Below are 20,294 nucleotides of genomic sequence, written 5' to 3'. Positions count from 1 at the left end.
TAGGGTATGTCCTGACATCCAGCCCTTAAGGTTTTAAATGATGTAATGTTCATAACCGTCATTATTTTCAAAATTCTTTTCAGAACAAAGATTTTTGTTCTGATTAGTCCTTGCCTTTTAGAGTCTGGATTCGGAATGTCTTGTCCCGTCTCCTTCATAAAATCTGCATATTATCTTTTCTTCTGTATTTGTTTTCCCATCTTTTTTCTAACATCTTGAAACATGCTTCAGCTCCTTCACACATGAACACATACAGCAAGTCCATCATTTTATTTGAATCCGCTTTTAGAACCTGATGCGCTCAAACATCTCGGTCCAGATGTCTACGTTAGACCGTTGTTATTACCGTTACACAATAACAACACTGACAATTAACACCACTGGAAAGGTGTAGAAAAACATAATGGGAGGTCTTTCTCACTGAATCTGGAGCTTTGGATTGGCTCAGATAGGGGCTGGGATGTGGGAGAGGAAGTGTCATTGGTTACAGGTGTGGACAACTTTAAGACAGCTTCAGAGTTGGTACAAGTAAGGCAAAGAGATGAGGGGAACCTACGATAAGGTACTGCTTCAGAGCACAGAGAGGGGACGTGACTAGTGTGGAACGAGACAGTTTATTTAAAATACTAGAACCTAATAGAAGATATTTGTCTTCCATGAGAACATGAGAACCTAAGGTCTCTTCACATGCTGTGTTCCTGCCTCCTTCTCCCCCCCCCCCATCTCTCTTCTTCTCCTCCTTCTCTCTCTCTCTCTCTCTCTCTCTCTCTCTCTCTCTCTCTCTCTCCCTCTCGCTCTCTCTCTCTCTCTCTCTCTCTCTCTCTCGCTTTCTTTCTTCCTCTCAGAATCCAGGAATGTGGCAGTATGCTTCCAGGGAGGCCAGCAGAATATAGATAAGCCAGAGGACAATGAAGAGCAGTGACGTCAGCATCTTGCAAGTCCGCGGGCCACCCAGTTCCCCCGCAGCCACCGAGGGGCGCCGGCGGTACAGGAGCACGCTGACACACACCACGCACAGTGCAGTGAAGAGCGTGACGGAGAAAGCCAGCGAGCCTGGTGCCACCAGGAAAGGTTTGCCCTTGGTGCGCCAGTAGACGGCGGCGATGGTCCATGCCACGCCGATGCCCAGGAACACGTTCACGGCGTTGCTGCCCGTCACGTTCCCAATGGAGGCGTCAGCGTACTGGTCCTGGATGGCGGCGACCTTACTGGCAAACGTGTCTGTGGAGGAGGAGGGAGAGAGAGGGATGGGTGGGTAAAAAGACCATTTTAACAGGCTAGAACTAGAACTGGCCAAGGTATGAATGCAAGTAACCAAATAGAAAAGACAAGCTCTCACACAGCTACATTAGCTACATCGATACACACACATACATCTAAATGATTCCGTATGTGTGTATCAATGTGAATGTGCATTTTCAGCCATGTAATATCTTCAAACAAGTAATATATAACTAGTCACATTAGCAGCATCTCAACAGTAATGTGGTTGCTGTGGTTCCTCTTCCCCGGCACAACCTCACCACATCCTCATCACCAGTTTACTAGTGTCACTGTGTCTCATCTTTGCCACTCCATTTATTCTCTCCAGTTCCGTTCATTCTCTGCAAAATATTATCGCTGTTCTCTCGCATGTACCGAGCAATTCCCGGGTGTGCATATTACCCTCGCCTGTTTCACTTTTGCAATTGTTGATAATTCTGCTACAAAAAAAAATAAAAACCTCAGCCATCCGCAAGCATCTGGCCTGTTCTACGATGTCACAGTTGACACTTAAAAACTGGCTATTCGGTTTCCCACTAGAAATCATCATGCCACAAATTAATACCTTTTAAATTATTTAGTTAATTCATTAATTCATTCATGCACTTGAAGAAAAGCAGCAGAGAGCAATGCAAATATTAGGCTTCCATGTATCTACAGGCATTCAACAACTAAGCCACATTTGCTACAAAACGCACACCTGGTACAGAGGTGCCCAGTGCCACGAACACCACGGCAGTGACGGTATCCTTCAGTCCGACCGTGCAGCCAAAGTGGGAGGCCAGATCGCCCGTCACGGCCGTTAAGATCCCAATCAGTAAGATGGACACGATGAAACACGCCCAACCATTCCAATACTCAGTCGGTGGCACAAAGGCGAAGAGAACCTTCCAGAATACCGTGAGGAAGTGCATGATGTAATCAAAGCAGGAGGGCAGACGCTCCTCTCCACTCTCCTCCTCGTCATCATCACCTAAATGGCAAAGGTTAGGGAGCAAGAAGGCGTCGGACAATGAATACTTGATGTTGGCTAAATAAACTGAGAAAGGGCAGAATGGAACGGAATATGAATGAGCCTGTCAGCTTCTCAGTCAAGCCACTCGCTATTGACTGGAGTTCAAACTGCATTAACCCCTGTCTCAAAGGAGACTGATGTGCATCAAATAAAGAGCAAGTTCTCAGCGACAGCTCCCTCTAGTTCCGAATATTTTTCTTTGTTATTTTTCTGCCTCTCTATTTCAGGCCAAACATGTTTTAGAAATCTCAGAGATCGTCTCGGGAACAGAACCTTGCTGGCGTATATGCAGGAAGCAAAGCAGCCTACCTGCACTCACGGTAACAGCGCTGACAAACTGCTCCCTCCAGCTGCTGCTGCCTACTACCAGAGCCAGGTTGGTCTTCTTAATGAGCTTATCCACTGTGCTCTACACGCACACACACACACACACACACACACACACACACACACACACACACACACACACACACACACACACACACACACACACACACAAAATAAGTACATTTTCTCATTAAAATTGTAAATATCAATGAGCAAATGACATAAATAAAAATCTAATAACCAGGATTATAATGCACTAATCTCAGATGGAAAAAAGATGGAGACCTGTAAGAGCAGTTTGAGTTTATAGCTATTACACAGGAGGCTGTTTGTCCCCATGAGGTCTGTTCTAAAAGAGTTACCTGACTGAGACCATGCTGAGTCTTTTTAGTGTTGTACTTTGAAAACTGAAATAATTTTCAAAAGTATTTTCTCCTCTGAAATTATGACTTATTTGCTGTCAGTCAACAACTTCATTTACCTTAAAAGGAGCCTCAGATTCTGAGCTTGTTTTGTACTGTTTTGGTCACTTTTAGTTTTGGCCTTTGCAAAACTAGCAAGCATGCATTTTATTTGTTTTTGTTGTTGTCGTTTTTTTGCATAACATAAACTTTGTGGTTATACTAATGGGATTCTGAGACCACGATGAGGTTAGAGCGGCTGTTACCTTAAACTCATATGACTCCTCAATCACCACCTCCAGCCTATTGTGCTCTCCCAGACTGGGACACCCCATCTTAGCCACCTCCTCCTCCTCTGCTAACACTGCAGGCTTGTTCTCATTAGAGTCTCCTGGAGGAGGGCAGAGGGAGGGAGGGAGGGAGAGAGAGAGAGAGAGAGAGAGAGAGAGAGAGAGAGAGAGAGAGAGAGAGAGAGAGAGAGAGAGAGAGAGAGAGAGAGAGAGAGAGAGAGAGATTGAGATTGATTGTTTCTCAGTCTTTATGCAAAGATTGTACCAGCCACAAGTGACTCATATCCAGACAAGTATGGGGTAATGGTATCGCACTGTACTGTCCTAATCCGACACGCAGAAGTTCACTAAATATCGCCGTGGAAACAGAACAGCACAGCAAGGTGTAGTGCTAGCCGTCTAATTAACGCTAAGCTGGCGTGATAGCCCACAGTGGCTACAGCAGGAGAAGGTGACCCCACGGAAGCCAGTGCTTTCTGAGCCAGCAGATATTAGTTCTAAGTGCTTCAGGATTTACATATGCACTGCGATTTTCATTATGTACTAAAGAAAACATCTAAATCGTCCATGCAGCAAAGCGGAAAAATAGGTTATTCTCCCACTCTATCAAAATCACATCTCTCAAGCTTAAAAGAGCTTTACATAATCACACCTCACATCACAGCTGAGCGTCACAAGCACTCGGCGCGCCGTTGATTTGCACTTTCTCGTGATGGCTCTTTTTCCTGTTTCCTCTCCTTTTCCTGCGGTTGCCCTGTCTGCGCTACTGGTGCTAAATTAAATAGCAGCGTAAGATGAGTTTGGGCCTGACGTCTATGGCTGCATGTGAATGCCACCATATTTCACGCATGGTGCTGATGCTGGGAGCAGGACGGGCACGTCGAGGCACTTCTCTTTGGTAGCTGTTAGCTCATTAGTGAGCAGTGTCATTAGCAAGGGTCTGGAGTGGAAGTGTTAAGGCTGTAGTGGTACTGTGGCCCGACAGTTATTAACTGGTACTTCTATGAGGAGTCTGCATTGATGCTGGTACTTTGCCAGAGTGTGTCACGAGAGATACATTTTGAGCTAAAGAAGCGCAGTAGTAGAGTGAATCATTATGTCTGCAGTAACCCTCCAACACACACACACACACACACACAAACACTTACCATGTTTCTGTCCAATCTCCAGGAGAACAGGCTCACCCAACTCAATGATGAAGGTTTTGTTTTTCTCATACTCTTCATCATCAATAATCTTTACTTCAATGACCTTCCTGTAGATGGTAGGAACAGAGGACATTTTGTGTACTTTTGTGAATGTCTACTTATTTCCCAAAGAGCTATGGCTATAGCAACAGCTCAATTTAATAGGCTGACAATAATATCTGATAGCCATACATTCGGTATTCACAAACATATTCTCTTTCTCTCTCTCTAACACACACACGTGACTCAGTAATAGGCTGAGCAATCATCATCCACAAAATGAATTAATTTATCTCCCAATTAACACCAGAGCATCTGCGATACACACACACACACACACACACATGCACGCACGCACACATGCAACAAATGGGAATCTAAAAGCCCTTCAGAACAAAAACATGAAAATTAATGATTCATATTTGTTACCCAAAACTCAAGCAGGTCAAACACCACACACACACACAAGTCTCTCTTATGTCTTTTAAATACACATGCATACAGACTCAAACAACTTTAATTTTTTTGTCAGGTTACAGACAAAAGAGGGTGATTGAATAACTAATACTTCACAATATTTAGAGAGCACATTACTGCTTGTGTGCACCCTCTCTCCCGCTTACTCTCTCGCCCTCTCTCTCTCTCTCTCTCTCTCTCTCTCCTTCCTATCTTACACTTCTCCTCTGACTGCTTCTTCTGATAGCATCTCTCCCTCCCTCTATCTCTCTCTTCTTTTCTCTCCCTTTCTTTCTCTCCTCCTCTCTGCCTTTCTCCTTCTCTCTCACACACACAAGCTAAACGGGCAAAAGGGCAAGCGAGAGATACTGATAAAGATGTAATGGAAAGAGTAATAAGCTTGAAGTAGGAAGACAAAATGAGTACTGGAGGAAAAAGGAAGAAGCGGGAGAGGAGGAGAGGGTGATGGAAGGCTCGAAGAAGGCTGCCAGGGCCCCGCTACTGCCTGTCGGCTCCAGGGCCCCGCTACTGCCTGTCGGCTCCAGGGCCCCGCTACTGCCTGTCGGCTCCAGGGCCCCGCTACTGCCTGTCGGCTCCAGGGCCTCGCTACTGCCTGTCGGCTCCAGGGCCCCGCTACTGCCTGTCGGCTCCAGGGCCCCGCTACTGCCTGTCGGCTCCAGGGCCCCGCTACTGCCTGTCGGCTCCAGGGCCTCGCTACTGCCTGTCGGCTCCAGGGCCCCGCTACTGCCTGTCCGCTCCAGGGCCCCGCTACTGCCTGTCGGCTCTAGGGCCCCGCTACTGCCTGTCGGCTCTAGGGCCCCGCTACTGCCTGTCGGCTCTAGGGCCCCGCTACTGCCTGTCGGCTGCAGGCCCTCAGAGCCTGTGAGCACGACTCCTTAATCCCAGCGGCAACCTTCTCATCTCCCTGAGTGTTCCACATTCCCCCTTTTAAAAGTCATCCGACAAGAGTGGCACTAAATAAAAACAGTCCCTTATGCTAGCAAGTAATGAGCCATCACTGGAGAGTGCCAGCATGCCAATGCAGCTGCTGGAGTCAGAGAGAGAGATGGGGGTGGGGGGCAGAGAGAGAGAGAGAGAGAGAGAAAGACAGGAGGGAGAGAGAGAGATTTTTGATTTTTAATAAACACTGTTATTAAATGAACAGAAATGCATCATCAGTGCAATAGTTAACATGCTGTAAAAATGATCCTGAGAGCATCAGTTCCATGAACTGGAAAAGATCGACTTCCTCTCCACCACAATGCAAAGCATATCATCGTTACACCATTCCAGTTCAAGCACCTCCATGTTGTTCATGGATTTCTAAAATTTTAATTCAAAGGTGAGCCTTTGACTCAGACTTCACCAGAAAAATAAACCATCATGACCCGATCCGCCCTCCATTTTATTGTCACGAGTTATAACTCGCACATGTTGCTTAACCTACAAGTTAAGCATTTGCCATTTAATTCATTCTTTTTCCTATAACCCAAAAATATCTTTCAGCTTTAACACAGCATTTATATATAAGCCACCCAGGGACAATTTGAAGATCCAGATCTTGCAGGACCTCCATTAAGGTCCAGTAATAACCCTCTCTCACATGTCACTTAAGCCTGGAGTAACTCCTGTTCCAGGGAATGGATCCTCCCTGCTGTGCACTGCGTTCCCTCTTCAGTACTCTTGTAAAAGTAATCAGTTTTCCACCTCCAGATGTTTTGCCCAGAGTTCCACATGTTGGATGAACCTCTATTCTAGCAGTGAAGCAACCACCTGGGTGTCAGTCAAGTCAAGTTCGACTGTATTTCAGGAATGCAGGACCTGAGTGAGACCAGGCTGACATTCACTCTCTACATCCAAACATGCTTTAATCAAAGGCAACCAAAAAAGTGATTTTCTTTTCTAGTCTACCAGCCTTAAATAAGCACCATAATAGTCCACGTTAAAAATAAGGCACATTAAATCTATTAGGGACAATGAAGTCTCTGGTACCGAGCCATTGACTTCACACAGAATGAGGTTGGCCACCTTCCTCAACACTAAATCCACTGTGACAGACAGGAGTCTCTGAACTGTAAACAGGTCACCCATCTACATGAACGGTGCACAAGAGCTTGTCCTCCTTCCTCTTTGGGCAGGAATAACACACTTTCTGGGACCCAGTGGAGTTGATGTCAGAGAAAACCATAGAGGTTTAAGATCAAGCCAATAGCCCAGTAGGAGCCCATAGAAGACTAATGGCAGGCCAAGGGTCAATTATCAGATTACTGATAATCAATACTCTCCCTCTAAAAGACATTCAAGAGTGAGTCCATTTCCATTTTGCTAATGTACCATTCAGGTTTTCAACTACTCCCTACCAATTCATTTATTGTTTAGTTACATCCCCAAATACTTCATTCCACCCATTTTCTGGTGGTGGACTGGGTAGACCAACTTGCCCAATTCCCCACTGCAAAGGCCAAACTCAGAGGTGGATCTTTTATTTTTAGTATATGGATGCAAGGAAAAAAGCCTAGATACAGGCTACAAAAAATGCCTACACTAACTAAATATGCAGAACTGTGTGTGTATATATATATATATATCTGAGCAATCATGCTAGGGTATAATAACAGGCATTAAACTATTGATAACCAAATTTCCCACCCACCATTACCAACCATGACGTCATCTGCATAAGCTGAAATATGATGTTGAGCAGAATTGATATTGAGAGAGAACTACACCTTCAATTTTGGAGTGAAGCTTCTTTAGCAGTGGTTCAATGGCAAGGGAGTACAGCATTCCAGATAAAGTCTTACACCATGAGAAGCCTTAAAGGGAGCATACAAACCAACATTAATTTTCAGCACATTCTCAATGTCCTGGTACAGTATTTGTATCATAGCAATGAAAGAGGGACCATCCTTAAACTGCCCAGAGACCTTCTGTAAATCTGCATAGAACATAGTAGCCAGTTCTCTCTGTTCTTTGTACTCACTTCTGTATAGTTAAGCATACAAACACAGCCCGTTTACATATTCCAGTGGCCTCTGTCAGCTCTTGCCCACTTTCAGAGTGCAGAGCATGAATAAACCAGCAAAGGCTATTCTCCTTTTCAAAACCAAAACCCTTAGATGGGGCATCCATCTTGGCCCCAGCCTAACAAAGGACAAGAGCTGCAAAGTATCTTAAGCTAGATGCCCTATATACATTACATGTCCCTCTTTGCAACAGTGTTTATCTGTATTGTAATAAATAATATCTGCATCACTTTTGAACTGTGATTGGACCAAAACCCCTTGAGCCCTAAAACTGAGGACTGCTGCACTGGTGCATTCTTGTTGCAGACATGAGCAGCAATATCAAGCAAATGGAGTTGTAGCAAGAAGACGTATGTCATCAGAACAGAGTACTAAGTGGACTTCTTAGCATCCAAGTGGTGTGTGTTGTGTGTGTCTTTGACAAACTTTGAGCAAAGTATCTCAAAGACATTTCTGCCTGAATGAATATATACACAGACTTTTACTGCCATTTCATTGTGTTGTTAATGTTGTTGTACAGAGGCTTAGCTAATATGCTTACCATGTGGCTTGCATATGCTAATATTAAATCACTCCTTCACCTTACCATCAACCTTGGGAAACATCTCCAGCTTCTCCTGTTCCACATGTAGGCATTAGTCTGTCCAGTTGGCCAGAGATTATTGGAGAGTATTGCCTATTTCAGCCAGATACAGGGAGGAGTCAATCCTACATGATGACACAGCAAATCACTGTTCCCTAAGGTTACTGGAGGTCACACATCTTGACTCCTATAAGCCAAAATGCTTACTCCAATGGCTATGATGATGACATACATTGGATAAGATGACTATGAGACTATGATGGATACATTGGTTAAGATGATGGCTGAAATGAGGATTTTAATGGAGCAAACACTGACAGCCTCACTAAGCCAACCTCCAGTGGTGAGAACTAACAGTGGCCCACCGCCTTTCAGTTATTATGACCCAATGTGTTTCCACCAGAGTCAGCCAGTCATCCACCCCAATCCACTTCTCTGATGCAAGTCTAGGCCTGGCAGGCATATGGGACCACACCAAGACCAGGCACAACATCTTTTCAGTATGAATCCTTTTCATTTCAGCCCTACAACAAGGAAAGGAGTAACCCTGATGTCCCTTCCCATCAATTGCCACACATTATGGAGCAATAGAGTCTACAATGGCCTGATGCCTTCTATGCCTGATCTCACTAAGAAGGATCACCTCCTTCCACAAGATGGGACAGATTTATTCAAGTTTAAGATCTTGATGGACCATTAAAATTAGATAATAACTGGATCATGGCCATCTAATAGTTGATGCATCCATTAACTTTCAAGTCCCCTACACTGACATCATGGAATATCAGAGAAATTTGGTCAGTCCCACCAAGTAAGTGCTCAAGAAAACTGCGTGGGGACTCAGTGTCATGATTGGCCACTCCCTAGCATCTTTGTGGTCATGGTTTCTCTGTCTTATATGTTTTTTTTTCTTCCTGTCATTTGTAACACCTGTTTCTTGTTAATTCTTATTAGTATGTGTATTTAAACCCTGTCTTGTTCCCTGTGATTTAGTTTAATCATGTATTCCTGTGCTTTACGTGCTTTCCTATGACCCTGGACTGTTCCAAAAATTACGATTCTGGATTTGCCCATAATAAATCGCGCTCTTCTCGGCGTATGCGTCCGCCTTCTAACCGCTCACCGTTAAACACAATTTTAAATTTTTGCTTTTCAGATTTTGTTCTGGTTGGTAAGCTAAAGACCCTAGGTTAAGATGGAGAAGTCAATTTGAGACATGATTCTCATGTGTCATGTCACCTTAGTACACTGACAGCTAAGACGATGTCTGCGTTTTGGAGGTACATGTGCCCCCAGCCCAGAGTGGTGTATAACCTCTTAGACTTATTTGACTGGCTGCAGTTGAAAACAGATGGTTGTAGGCCAAAGGGAGCCCACAAGCAGAAAAGAAGGCAGAGCACTGAGCACTGGCGAGAGTCAAAGGTAGACCCTCATGCAGCCACCATACTCCATGGTTCAGAGGATCAGCCAAACAGGCTATGGAGTCAGCAACCAATAAGATGATAGTTGAGCAGTGAGCCCTAAACATGAAAGAGTGAATGTGAAAGAGGTATTTGGGTATGCCACAACCCTATTTAGGAGAAAATAACACACCACTCTTCCAGGCCTCCAAAGAAGCAGTAATGCCAAGCCCCAGGAATATGGAAAAATGCCTTGCTAATGATCCAGTAAGGACTGCTGCTTACAGTGCACAGATGAAGAAGTTGGAAATTCCTGGAGTTGTGGCCAAAGTACCTGATGCTGGCTGATGTTGCCCCTTCAAGCAAGGAAAGCTGTTTCATACTTCATCACAAGGTCCAACACAATGGGAAAAATAGATCAGTATAGAACTGCTCTTTTCATTACAAGAGGCATAACCTTAACAAATCTCTGTTGCCTGATCCTGCCATGAGCCCCTCACTATTTGGAGTGCTGTTTCACTTCAGGGAACACAGTGTCACCGTTAGTGGAGACATAAGGGGGATGTTTCATGAATTGTGCCTCGAACCTGAAGACAAACTCCCCCCTGAGGTTTCTTCTGATACAACTTAAAGAGCCTCCTGAAATCTATGCTGAAATCTATGAGCAGCAGGTATTTCCCCTTTGGGACCACCTGTAGTCCATGTTGTGCCTCAGTTGCTCTGGTCCAGCATGTCCTCCTGCACAGGGAAGCTGGAAAAGATGTAAGGTTCTCAAATGCAAGGTGCTTCTACATGGACAACTGCCTGTAGAGTGTCTCATCAGTGGAGCAGGCCTGGCAGTTGGTCAATAAGCTACGACAGTTTCTGGCACAAGGAGGATTCGAGATGAACCAATTGGGTAGTAATAGTTCAGATGTGATTAATCATCTACCATGAGAGATGTGTTAGTCAATGCTGAGTTGGTACTGAGTTGACACTCTGACATGGACACCCTTGGATTTAAGAATCGATTCCCTAACAATAGAGTGCAAACAATGAGGAACATATATCAAACTCTGGCAAGTCAGTATGACCCACTCAGATTCATCCTCCCATTTACTACCAGAGCCAAGATCTTTGTCCAGCATACGCTACAGCAGTAGATTTCCTGGGGGAGGGAACTGCAATTTACCATACATAATGATATAAAAGCCCATTTTATATCTAACCTACAAGTTTTTGGACTATGGAAGGAAACTAGAGACCCTAGAGAAAACCCACACAGACAGAGGGACAACATGGAAACTCCACACACATAAGGAGGCAAACCCAACACCCTGGCACTGAGAGTCATACATGCTAAACACCAAGCCAACATACAGGTGGTTTGCTGTTCAGCCCAGAATACGGAGATGGTAAGAGATTGCACCTTTTGTGATACTTCAGAGCAAGCCTACAACTCTGCGGCATATTTATGCTCAGTGGATCATTATGGGCACATATACCTCTCCTTCATTATGGCCAGATCACATGTTGTGCTCACTGGGGCCCAGCAGATCAATGTACTTGAGAACAAACTGACCTTGAAGGTTGAGGAAACCATTCTTTGGTCTGATTCATCCTCTGTCCTCATCTGGCACCCTGCCACTTTAAAGTGTTTGTTGGCACTAGGATCACATAAATCCAAGATTGTACTGACCTTAAGGCCTGGCGATACATGGATTCAGATAGAAACCCATCTGACAACAATACCAGCGGCAAGAATCTAGCTGAATTAGATATGAACAGGTCGAGCAGGGACTACAGGATGTGACGCAGCTGACATGATTTGCTATATGTGGTATGGCTAACACCTTGCCGCATCTCACACAACCACAAAAGACTGCTTTCTATTCAACCAGCATAGATTGCTTTGGCTCCTTCCAGGTCAAAGTCTAATGTATCTCAAAGTATCTCAAGATGACCCTGTGACTAGTTGCTCATGGATTGGGTTGACAGCTCCCTGCCCAAAGTTGGATACCGTCAATCAGAGCTACTAGGACAGCAAAGACAGAAATATTAACACAATATTGAACACTAATAGATTGGTTCTGGTCTCCTTTCATCAGACAGCCTAGTCTCTAAACCCAAAGAAGTTGGCAGAGACAAATGGAAGACATCAAAGCAAGAACTGTTGTCCTGTTGTCCTACAGATCCCACAAGCATGATGGCAGAAGGGTAATCAAAGTATTTCCTGGCCAAGATGACTATATCAAAAGCACAGAGGTGAGAATACAATAAGTCCAATAGTTTGTCTGATTGCCCTCCTGGAAATATAGGACATAGACAATGAGGTAACATATCCTTCTTCATAAATGGTCTGCCTTTCAGTTTGTACTGCGAATTGGGGGGGGGGGGGGGCAGCTATATTGGAAAGGCTATACACTGCTGTGCTAGTGCTCTCTTTTGACAGAAGTGAGTAGTAGCAGTATCGAGCACTTGTAGCTGTAGAATGAAGCACATTGCCAGAACAAAGTACTAAGTGGACTTTTTAGCATCCCTGTGGTGTGAGTTGTTTGCCTCTTTGAGGACCTGTGAGTAAAACCAGATATTTTTGACTGAATGGATGAAAGGAGATTTATTGTACATCTAGTGATAATCCATTTAAGTTGGGTATATTTGGTTACTTGAATTCTTATGCTATTTGGTTTCTCTAAATATTTTCTTGTTATAGACTATACATAATTTCAACTCTCATCTGTAAGCCTTAGAGGTCCCAGTACTGTGCTGTTAGGGCAATGAACAAGTCAATAAAGAAGAATTAACTAAATCTGAGCATCCAGAGTGTTCTGACGGACACACTAAAGTGAACATTACTATTAATCGCCAACACTTATACAGTTCCCGTACACCTATTCAATAGTCAGATAGTACAGATTTTGTAGACATAAGGGTTTCAGCATGACTTAGGTCACTAATTGAATCCATTTGTCTTTGCAATTCAAGTATATTAACTTTTAATTGCTTCATACACTGAATGTACCTTGAGACACTGAAAGTGCACTGTTGACAAAGCATCTTAATCTCAACTTTTCCATAATCCCACCACGTTCTGAAATTAGTGCTGTTGTCATAATTTAAAGTCACTCCACAATGCAGAGAACACATGCTTAAAATTCACATCTCAGAGATATGCTAAAGTGTCAATAAGCACCTTTAGGTTTTATATTTGTGATGTCTACTGTACACACAACCATAGAATGATTCAAATAGCCAACAGGCACAATCACAGAAAGCACAAAAAAGACATGGATCTGATGTTTTAGGCCATAGATCCTATCCAATCTGGACAAGGACACAAAGCCTTCTCACACACAGGCTCATGTATACTATCTGACGTTCTGATGCCAAATCCTCTAGCCATCACACAAGCCGTGTGTCCAAAGCAGTTGCCTCAGAGTGTGCTGCGATTCCTGTCCAAACTCTCTCTCTCTCTGAATAGTTAAAAAAAAAAAGATGATCCTCAGAATTTCAATTCTGCAGAGTCATACTGATAATGCAAAGGAATGAAACCTTATCAGGGCCAATCACAGGAGCATAAATATTAATAAAAACAAACTTAAACTGTGCAAGCTGTGCTCATACAACCATACACCTGCTATTTGCTATTGGCCGTACCTCTTAGGAGATTGGCCGATTTGGATCACCACAATCCTCTGGAAGAGTGCATATGACTGAAAAAACTCTCCTTCTCATTCTTTCCTCCATTCAGTTCCATTAACTCCACCACCGTGTATGTCCTGAACAAGCATCGCATCAATGTTCTATTGATTGATTAGTTCATACAGCAAAAATCCTTTCTGAGAGTCCCATTTCCCCATTCAGATTTAAAGTGTCCACTCTTATTCTGAGACCGTGGCTTTAGAGGGAATAAAACAAGTCTTCCCAAGCCATCACTTTTCCCTTATTCCTAAGCACCTCGCTCAGCTCCGGACACAGCCCCTCCCCGCACCTCCCCTCGCCTGCTCCTGTGATTCCGAGGAGGCACATACTACTCCATTAACATCAGTCCTAACATCTGTGTCACTCCCAGCTGCTGCGCTGGGCCCAACATCTACACATTTTGTAAACACCCAGTCGCATCAGGCGTGGCTAAACTCAACCTAAATAATCCATGTTAAACTTTAATGGCATATTCAGTATCATTTTTCAAAATCACGTAGATTCATGTAGACAGACTTTTTTTTTTTTCTTTAGAAATTTACAGCCCAGGGGAGATAAGCATTACAGATGTGAATGTACCCTGGAGAACAATCCACAGTATTGAACAGCTTCTCAATGCTGAGGAAGAACTGTTGTGTTTATGGCTGCTAAGCAGACAAAAAAGGAAAATGGTGTGTTCCTCCGTTATTGGATTTTATAAATGCCTGCAAAGGCATACATGCTCAGCCAGTCTCTGGACCACACAAAGTGCACGATCATGCGAGGCGACACCGTGTGGAGCCAACACGCACGATTGGGAGTGCCTCGATTAAGTCATTTTTGTCGTGCACACCTTCGAGCAAGAGACAACATGTCAAGTATAAACCTAGCTCAGTGCCACGTTGATGCGAGAGCTGCTCACTTTTCCTGCAGACGCCATGCCGACCTGCAAAAGCTGGCTTTGGTCGGCCTCAAACCTGAACCTCTCTGCTCTGAGATCGCTATAATACTGCCACTAATACCATAAAACTGCACTGAGTAAATGGTCAGAAAAAATCAAGCAGCAAAAGCAGACACACCGTAGGAATTATGTCTGCACACATGCAGCCACTCACTCACTTCCGCTCAGAGAGAGAGGGAGAGGGAGAGCACGCACACTCACACACACACACACACACCCCTACACACACACACACACACACTGCAGTGTACAGTCAATTTCCATAGTTATGTTTAACCACATCCATACACTTATACCCTGTCCTCAGTTATTAACACATGCGGGAACCTTCCTTAAGCATATTATAAATGTGCAGTTATGCCTCTCTCTGTCTGTCTCTTGCTTATACACATGTACACACACAATGACACGCTTCCAGTCATTTAAAAAAATCTATGGCAGAGTGATAAAACTAGAGACATTTAAATTGACGTTTTTAACATTTTGGGCATTTAGCAGACGCTCCTATCCAGAGTGACTTTTTGTCATCTACTCATAGAATGTATCCTAGCCAGTCCAGCAGGGTTAGAGTCAAAGATACTGTTGAACAAGGATAACGCTAAATACAGGAATCAATGCTGAAACCTAGACAGAGACAGAGAGAAGGAGACTCTATGATACCAATTAATATCACAGCACTTAATCAAAGCATTGATGAAGGACTGAAATAAAGCAGGCAGTAAATAAACAGCACAGTAATTGTCCCCCACCCTGTGCTTCATATGCGTCTGTATGACAGTTCAGACTGAAATGAATGTGTTTCTACAGGAGTGAAAATTAGGCTTAATAAATTACGGTAGCACTGTATCCATATGGACTGATCTGAGAAATCCATCATTTTTAAGCTGGCCATGTTCTTCAAAATTAACCACCTGCTCCCCTCTGCATGCACACACACTTATACACACATGCACAGATGAACGCACTCACATTGTCTTATAAAAATACAATCACACACACAAAGCATATTCTAATTCTAATGATCCTTATAGGCACCTTCCACTGATATGATTATAGTATCTGATTAATGCCACCCCTATACCTAACCTTAACCCTGTCTTTAACCTTTACATTTTCACATTAAAACATTTGGCTCTTTTAATTTTTCAAATTTTAAAGATTTGATAGTCCCCACAAGGTAAAAAATGGTAGCTGTTCCTACCTTACTAGGGACAGTTTGCTCTGACTGAGATATATAACACATACCCCCCCCCCCTCTCTCTCTCTCTCCCCGTGTCTGGTGACAGTGATTTATAAGGGCAGGGGCATAAATTTGGGGGGTGTATGCATACCTAATCTGCCATATTTCTAGTCTCTCTCCTTTAACATCATACACTTGTTATTCCACCTGACATGCCCTAGAGAGGAGCCCTCCCATCTGGTTATAGGGGCATACATGTCACAGGCTCACCAGTTGCTTCCCTGCTAAGGAGACCTCTCTCAGCCCCGGTGACAGGAAACAGATGCCACCGCACCAGTACGCTTTTAAATTACTTAAATGTTGTGTATATTTTATTCTAAATTAGTTTACTGCTCCAGTTTTATGGCTTACTGCATCATGACGTGTCCCATCTGACCTCAAGAGAACAGAGAGACAGAGAGAGACAGAGAGAGACAGAGAGAGACTAAGAGCCAAGGAGGCAAAGAGTCTGTCAGAGTGAGAAAGAGAAAGAGAAATGGAGCATACGAAAGACATAAAAAAGACAGAAAGAGAGAGAAGTAGAATTAAACTGAGAAAGATAATGGAGGTTTGAAGCATATCACAAACAAAATGTAGCAGTACGTGACAGATACGAACACGGTCCTATGAATAGCAAGACGTTCGGTGAAAGCCCAGACCAGTGGAGCAGGGTTAGAGCTGCTCCGCCATGCATGCAGCCGCCTGTACTGTAAATGCCTTTGCTTTCCTTTACCTGAACTATTCAAACACCAAGATTCACGGCTACCTAAAACTACGGAACGCTTTTCTTATCCTCTGTTCTCACATGCATGTGAGACCCTTCACAGTCTAATTAAGACTTTCATGGGTATTCGCAAAACAAAAAGAGACAGCCCAACATATGCATGCACGCACGCACACACACATTCACACAGAGGAACACACAATCTCACAGCATGTGGTAGAAGTCTCATTATCTGTAAGAGACAGGAAAGATGTGCTAATTGAAATGAATTTTAATGGAGTTATATTAGTGAACTGAGTTAAACCTTGTCACACACCTATAGACAGATTATCACAGATATTCAGAGATCTAAAGACGGGGTTTATTTTAATATTTAGTTTTTACAAGATAATATTTTGGTGTGTTGCTTTAATGTAACATTAAAGAATGTCAGTATTTTTATTTTTTGCCTTTTCATTAACAATTTACACATTTTTATCCATCTGCTCTTTTACTGTGAGAAATGACTTTGCCCTTCCTTATTGCCATCTATCATTGTTCCATTTTTCACAACAGGGGACCTTGTCTTCATGTATGTTTAAACAGCTACATCTCTCTCTCTATCGCTCTCCTCTCCTCTCCTTTCCACGTTTTTCTTCCTCATTACCTATGTATCCCTACTGCGATAGAAATATCAGTGGAAATATCATTTCCTCTTAGAAGTCAGAAAGATTTTGCTTGGCTGACAGCATAAGGAAACGTTGGCTTTCTCATGATTTATAGAGAAGTCAGATCAGAGGCTGAAGGTGTAAGCGCATGATTGGCTAAGGTAGGCCAGAGTAATGCCATGTCGCTTTTCTGTTCCCTCCTCAAGCTGTGAGACACCGTGGAAACAGTTGTCCTGGGAGACACTATCCTTCTCACTGCCCTTTGCTTTTCTGTGTCTCTCATCTGTCTCTATCACACCATAAACATCTGGCCTACTGCTTACTAAAATGTCTCTCTCTGTGTCTCTCTATCATTCACACACACACACACACACACACACTCTTACACAGAGAATCACACAATACCTATAGAATTTCCTGCCTGTGTCTGCCGTTGGATGAAAGTCAGGAGAAGCGTCAGGAAAGGCTGAAGGTGCAGCACAGGGAAATCTTCCAGGAGCTGGAGGAGGACCTGCCCCTGGTGTGTCTATGCTGCCCCCCCCCCCCCACCACTTCCTGGCTGGGCTGCTTTTGCACGTTTCACTGCTCACGCTTTGCTTTTTCCATAGTTGATTTTCCATAGCTCTATAGGTACACACACACACACACACACACAAATATCTGCCACTCTGAAGTGCCATCACAGTATCCCCTTTATCAGCGTCCTTCCTCTGTGGTGTCAATGAAGCTACGCCCAGTGCAGGAAAGCGCTGCTTGAGGTGGAGTCGAATGGAGACCAATCAGAAGACACAGTGGAAGGGTCTCTACAGCCACTATCCTTATGTACACCCTGTTAACCCAATGCCAGAGGTAGGCATACAAAGACACAGCCATAGCTTGAACTGTGGAAGGCAGACTATGTTTTGTACAATAAATGGTGACCACACTGTATCTGTTCCTATCTATCACGGGTCACGACTCTTTCCACTCTGATTTGTTTCCTGCTTGCTCAGTTCATTTCCGAGGGAGTCAGCCAGAAAATTCACCTCTTGAGTTCTCTTCCTGTCAGGATGTCTTCCTTAAAAAGCTTTCCTTGCACATCAAGGAGGACTAGAACACAGGGTCTCTATGCGTGCAGACGACATGCTTTTATACCGGTCTGGACCTTCGGCTAGCCTACCAAGGCTACTTCACATGCTGAATAGCTTTGGTAAAATATCTGGAAACAAAGTTAACCTGGAGAAGCGTGAACTTATACCCACCAATCAGGTGATCCAGAAGGTTGCACTGAATAGGTTTCCATTCAAAGCAAATACCAAGAAGTTTAAATATCTGGGGGTCCGGGTCTCACGTAAGCTCACGGATCTTCATGAGGCCAATTTCCCCTCTCATAGCCAGCCTGAAACAAAATCTTGAGCGATGGGATTTACTTCTACTTCCTTTGTTCTTAGGGGGCAGAGTGAATATTATTCAAATGGATATAACGCCTACATTTTAATTTTTGTTCCAAAACATTCCAATATTTTTAACAAAATCCATTTTTAAGCACATTGATAAATTCATTATTGAATTCATATAGAAATAAAGATCCCTAGAATTCACAAAGACACCGGTTGCATGGTGCATATACATCCAATCCAACTGTAAAACACTCCTTTAAAATTTGGACTTTTCACTTAAAGAACATTCAGTACATGCTCCCATAGACAGAAATCACATGTTCACCTCCTCAGTGATTGACAGGGCTTTTGAATATGTGCAAGGGGTTTTATCCATTAAAGGGTTTCTTTATGGATAACAATTTTGCTTCATTTGAACAGCACAGAAAAATGTGTAATAGTAATTTTCCTGATATTTACAGCTCCACAGTTTTATTTAATCAAATTACTCCCAATTTCACACCTTACCATCTATATCTTTTTTGGATGCTATTCCTGAAATCAGCCTGAACTCTCAAAATATAATTGGCAAAGTATAGTTCATTCAGAAAATCTGGAAACTCTGATTGTATTAAAACAACAGTGGGAGGATTTAGATATACAGATATCTGGGGAAACATGGGAAGGTGTCTTACACCTTATTCCTCCTCAATCTGCCAAAGACATTTTGTGATACAGATTACACCTTGATTAAGCCCTCTCCACCTGTAGAGATGTTTGCCGTGATATCACAGGACGTTCGTATAAATGCTTCAGCCAAAGGTATGATAGCTTTTGCAACCTTTCTGGCAAGACGACTTGTGCTGTTTAAATGGAAACCTACATTCAAAAATCTGCTAGACTTTAAGAGGTGAAGGTGCAAAATTTTATTGTGTCTGGCAGCCAGTCATTACCTATGTGGAAAAAATGGACTCTATGCATATTGGATTATAAGACGTTATGACCACTATAATTACTGTTACTACCACTGATGTTAATATTCTTATTGTCACTGAGCTCAGTTTTATGTGTGTAGCTGATGCTTTTATCCAAAGAAACTTACAATTATGACTAAACACAACTTGAGCAATTGAGGGTTAAGGGCCTTGCTTAGGGGCCCAACAGTGGCAACCTGGTGGTGGTGGGACTTAAACTCGCAACCTTCTGATTACAAGTCTGATTACCTTAACTACTGAGCTCCCACTGCTCAAAAGAGAAAACAACCTTTGTTTCTCCCCTACAGTAACATGCAGTAACATGCATTGTTGTGACAAAACACATTTTAAAAGTTAACTGAACTCAATATTATTGTTTTTCAATACTCTCATTGTTTTTTATTACTATTTTAGGTTAATGGTTTGTTGAGTTCAGGTGCTCACAGAGAGTGATGATGGAGTTCTCAATGCAGTAGCACAGAGTTCTAGGAGCATGTAGAGCTCAAGAGACCTGCACAGAGCCTGCCTCTACTTCTAATTACACACACACACACACACGCACACACACACACACACACACACACACACACACACACACACACTCACATACACACTCACATACACACTCACACGCACACACACACACACACATGCACACACATACACGCACATATGCACACGCACACGCACACGCACACACACATACACACACACACACACACATACACACACACACACACACACACATACACACACACAGGCGCGCACACACGCTCACACACACTCACACACACACACACACA

The 20,294-nt window shown here is 43.4% G+C and overlaps 1 protein-coding gene across 2 annotated transcripts in view; it reads right to left on the bottom strand.

Moving 5' to 3' along the window:
- Positions 1–255: 255 nt before the first annotated feature.
- The window catches only part of slc8a4b (solute carrier family 8 member 4b), a 52,878-nt gene continuing 32,839 nt past the window's right edge, over positions 256–20,294 (bottom strand). For both annotated transcript variants that reach the window (XM_027000577.3, XM_027000578.3), the window contains exons 5-9: positions 4,445–4,551; positions 3,273–3,397; positions 2,588–2,687; positions 1,964–2,236; positions 256–1,221 (exon numbers count right to left, since the gene is read on the bottom strand). In XM_027000577.3, coding sequence (XP_026856378.2) covers positions 842–1,221; positions 1,964–2,236; positions 2,588–2,687; positions 3,273–3,397; positions 4,445–4,551 — 985 coding nt within the window. In that variant the 3' untranslated portion in view covers positions 256–841. The remainder of the gene's footprint in view (positions 1,222–1,963; positions 2,237–2,587; positions 2,688–3,272; positions 3,398–4,444; positions 4,552–20,294) is intronic.

This window comes from Electrophorus electricus, chromosome 13, assembly GCF_041902795.1.
Source record: "Electrophorus electricus isolate QZ-2024a chromosome 13, ASM4190279v1, whole genome shotgun sequence".
In the NCBI taxonomy this organism is placed as follows: Eukaryota; Metazoa; Chordata; class Actinopteri; order Gymnotiformes; family Gymnotidae; genus Electrophorus; species Electrophorus electricus.
This window is presented reverse-complemented; position numbering and strand designations above follow the sequence as displayed.